Raw genomic sequence first — 4,487 nt, forward strand, 5'->3', positions numbered from 1 at the left:
TTTTTAAACTATATTTTCAGGGAGCTCTAAACCTAAAATGAAAGGAAGTCTTAAATCTATAACTGAATCTCCTGGCCTCTCAGGGTTTGCATAATGCCTTGTTTACTCTGCACCAAAATACTGTTTAGGGGAAGATACCCCAAGAAAACTTATGAAATAATGGCCTCATATCTAATATGCTTATCTGTGCTTAATGATGTCCCAGGCAGAAAGAAAATTTACAAACAGTGTACACATAAAGTTAAGTTTTGGATTTTCATAAAAAGACTCAGACATAAATTTTTGTAGAAAAAAACAAATGGAATCATAGCGCAGAAAACCACTAGTAAGGAAACACACAGAAAAAAATATCTAAAAAGTTAGAATAACAGTGATTTTAACAATCTGCTCAGCTTTGCTGGAATTACATCAAGCAAAGTAAATGACTGTCACCAACTCCAGTGAATCTTACTGTGCCATTTTCCCCTTTATGATGTAATGATTTAAAGATTTATAGACCTCTGTGACATATAGGGCTTTTTTTAGTCTTTTGGAGATGACCAGAAAAACAAGTGTGGAAATTAGAACAATTCCTAGGATTACTCTGGAATTATAATGAAAAGACAAAGAGTTCTGTACTGAGTTAAAGAATGCCAAAGAATTTAGAAATGTATCTGCAACTTCTACAGCTGAGATAGGTACAGGTTGATCTGAGCTTAGAGCTGCAATTTGTTGATGCAAGTTTTGTATGCTTACCACCAAATCAGAATTGTTTCATAGGCCATGGATGTGGGATCTAACTTCTTCACATGGTACCTTGGAAAAAATATGTAGAAGCAGGGTAATAAATATCTACTGAAACTGTGAGTAGCAAGAAAAATGAGAAGAACCCATGATGGTGTAATCAGGGAAGTGCATTTGGATACACTGATGTGATCAAAATACTATACTTAGTAATTTAAATCACTTAATTTAAAAAGCGGCTGAAGGATTACTTGACAGTTTTACTTTCTCTGAATATGAGTAATATAGATTTCACTTTAATTGCCTTAGACAAATAGTAATAAATTCTTTAAACAAAACTTATTATTAAGTATCAAGAAAAACAATAGATTGGGATTCATAAAGAGTTCATGATTTTGGCACTATCATGAAGCCGATTTTGCCAGGCTATACAAATCATTGAAAAGAACTCTTATGAATTAAATGTGCAATGTGTAAATACATGTATAAACTGAAATGTTGATTCACTTACTCCGCACAGATCAGCAAGAGTGTAGTGCTTGCCTAAGTCAAGACTACCCAAACCCTGAGAGAAACCAGTGTTTACCCAAGGCAGTGACATTCCTATCCTTTGAGGATCCTCTGGGCATGGCTCTGGCCTGCACAGCTCTGTTCTTCTCTGTAAGCACAGTTATAGTTTTGGGGATCTTCCTTAAACACCGAGAATCAGCCGTTGTTAAGGCCAATAACAAGACTCTCAGCTATATCCTGCTCATCTCCATCCTCTTCTGCTTCCTCTGCTCCTTTTTCTTCATTGGACGCCCAAACACTGTCTCCTGCATACTGCAACAAATAACATTTGCACTTGTATTCACGTTGGCTATTTCCACTGTTTTGGCAAAAACTATAACTGTAATTCTGGCCTTTAGGATCGTGAAACCTGGGAGAACAATGAGAAGGTTGTTTGTCTCAGGCATCTATAATGCTGTCATCCCCATCTGTGTCCTGATTCAACTTATTCTCTCTGGAGTCTGGCTGGGAACCTCTCCTCCCTATATTGACACAGATATACACTCTGAACATGCTCATGTCATCATTTTATGCAACAAGGGCTCAGCTACTGCTTTCTACTGTGTGCTGGCATACTTAGGAACCCTGGCCCTAGGGAGCTTCACTGTGGCTTTCCTAGTGAGGAACCTGCCTGACACATTCAATGAGGCCAAGTTCCTGACATTCAGCATGCTGGTGTTCCTTAGTGTCTGGGTCACTTTCATCCCTGTCTACCAGAGCACCAAGGGCAAGGCCATGGTGGCTGTGGAGGTCTTCTCCATCCTGGCCTCCAGTGCAGGGCTGTTGGTGTGCATCTTTTTCCCAAAGTGCTACATTATTTTCCTAAGACCTAATAAAAACTCTTTGAGACATTTGAAAAACAAAAACTAGCAAATAAAAATTGATCATTTTGATGTATTAGTTCTCTAATGAAACCCATTAGCATACTAAAATTAAATCATTTACCTACTTTAAAGTAACTTTTTCTGAAATGTGTATTTAAAGAAAAATAAGAGCCCCTCACTTTGACTCTCAATCACAGACATTTATTTCAGAATAGAAACTGCTGTTAAAAACATATTTTAGTAAGTTATGCATGTTACTTATTAATGTGTGGACAGTATACATATTCGAAATGTAATTATATGATAGTAATTGATATAAATAGTACATGAACTAAATACTTGTTCTCTTTGGTATTTTGGGGAGTATAACAGGGTTTTGGGTGGTATATGAGATTCTTCTACAGAACAGGCATGAAAATCAATCTCTGTAAAGGGGTGGGATGTCTATTAAACAGCTTGAACCATCCCAGAAATCATAGTAGAGAATTTTCTAAACAGAAATATGAATCTGATGCCTGACCCTGCTCTCTTTTCCTTGACATACATAAAAATGACTCGACATCCCACTCTACAAATACTTGCTCAGTCGCCTTCATTGTGGAAGACCTCCACAGCCACTATGGCCTTGCCCTTGGTGCTCTGCTATTCTGTTCACAATAGGTAGGATATGGAAACTCATAAGTATGTTTAACATGATAAATATCATACATATAAATAGATGTAAGTAAGAAAAATATAATTTAGGTAACTCATATCCAGAAAACAAATATCTTTCATTCTCTACTCTTGGGCATCTAGCTCCAAATGTTGGTTTGTGAGTATTCATCATGGAATGACTGTAGAAACAAGAAAGCATGGTAGGGAGGGACACAATACAATGGCAGGTACAATTGATCTGATTGGGATAAACCAGGGAGGTACTCTAATTATGAAGGAGGATAAATATAAAAGAAGTAAGTTGATGAAATAACAGTAAATTTTTGAGAGAGTTTTCGGCAATCATATTGTGAATTATCTACATAAAATCCCTATAATACATGTAAGTCTATTCATGAATATAAACATGTTGCAATCTAAATGTTTTTAATAATGCATACAGATAAGTATAGTTCACCACTGACCTAATTTTATGCTACTGCTATATCTAACCTGGAAACTACAGTCCATTTCCAGCCTGAACAGATGTTTTTTGTTCGGTCTGAAATACCTGAAAATAACAGGATACAATGGAACTAGGAAAATGAAGAGGTGCCATGCTAATTCCTGAAAGTTTAATTTCCACCAAATGTCAGATTCTTGGAGCATAACTTTATAGTTATTCTCAACTGCCTGCTTTTTCAACAATACATAAGACATTGAAGACATGGCATGCATGCTTGTGGGTGCTCACATTCCCCTTAACATTCACCACAGTCCACCTAAAGAGGAAAGTACACACCAACTCACCCATACACCCTTCACTCTCCAATGGTAACCTGGGTACAAGTTTTGCTGGTGTGCTTGTGGCACAAATTTCATGCAAGTGACCAATTAATATCTGGTTGAGTTTCAGGAATCTCACTCCATGAAAAGGAACCTTGATCCAACATGGCTTGGGTGGCCAGGAGCCTGAGTCTACACAGGCCAGGGACATCAGAGAAATGTAAATGCTATAGTTGTGCTAAAGGAGCAGCCATACTCACAGATCAGTGCCTTGCTCGGCCATCATAGAAAACTTCCTGCAGCAGATGGGACCAAATACGGAGACCCATATCCAGTTGATTCGGCGACAGTGAGGGGCCTTAGACCATTCCACCCTAAATGAGATGTCTCCAGCAATTCCCTCCCCTAAGGGCTCAAGAAACTCTTTGTGCAGAGTGTAAGTGCCAGAGGGGATGAAGGGCACAAGCGTAAAAAGGTCTTGTAAACACAGCAGGACCAACACACATATGAATGCACCATGACCCACAAGCTAGCTTTTCTATCACATTCCCCTGTTGGGGCTACCTTGCCATGCCACAGGGGAGGAGGATGCACTGAGTCCTGATGCGACTTAATTTGGTGGCATGGGTAGGTGGACACAGGGGAGGGGATGATCCCTTTCTCTGAGGAGCCCGGTGAGGGGTGATAGGGGAAACAGAAAGAGTAGGACCAAGAGAATAGGAGGGAGGGGTCTACGACAGGGATGTAAAATGAATCAATAAAAATTAAAAACATAAAATAATAATGAACTATGGGGCTGGAGAGACGTCACAGAGCTTAAGAGTGCAGGCTTCTCTTCCAAAGGTCCCGAGTTCGATTTCCAGCACCCACGTGGTGGCTCACAACCATCTATAGTGAGATCTGGCTCCTTTTTCTGGTATGCAGACAGAATACTCTACAAATAATAAATTTTCAAAGAAAAAAAAAAAG

The 4,487-nt window shown here is 38.8% G+C and overlaps 1 protein-coding gene across 1 annotated transcript; it reads left to right on the top strand.

Moving 5' to 3' along the window:
• Positions 1-929: 929 nt before the first annotated feature.
• LOC132650693 (vomeronasal type-2 receptor 116-like) lies at positions 930-2,521 on the top strand. Its single transcript, XM_060376033.1, has one exon. The coding sequence runs from the start codon at positions 1,219-1,221 to the stop codon at positions 2,140-2,142; it is 924 nt and encodes a 307-aa protein (XP_060232016.1). The 5' UTR covers positions 930-1,218; the 3' UTR covers positions 2,143-2,521.
• The last annotated feature ends 1,966 nt before the right edge of the window (positions 2,522-4,487 follow it).

Source organism: Meriones unguiculatus, assembly GCF_030254825.1.
Source record: "Meriones unguiculatus strain TT.TT164.6M chromosome 13 unlocalized genomic scaffold, Bangor_MerUng_6.1 Chr13_unordered_Scaffold_28, whole genome shotgun sequence".
Taxonomy (NCBI): Eukaryota; Metazoa; Chordata; class Mammalia; order Rodentia; family Muridae; genus Meriones; species Meriones unguiculatus.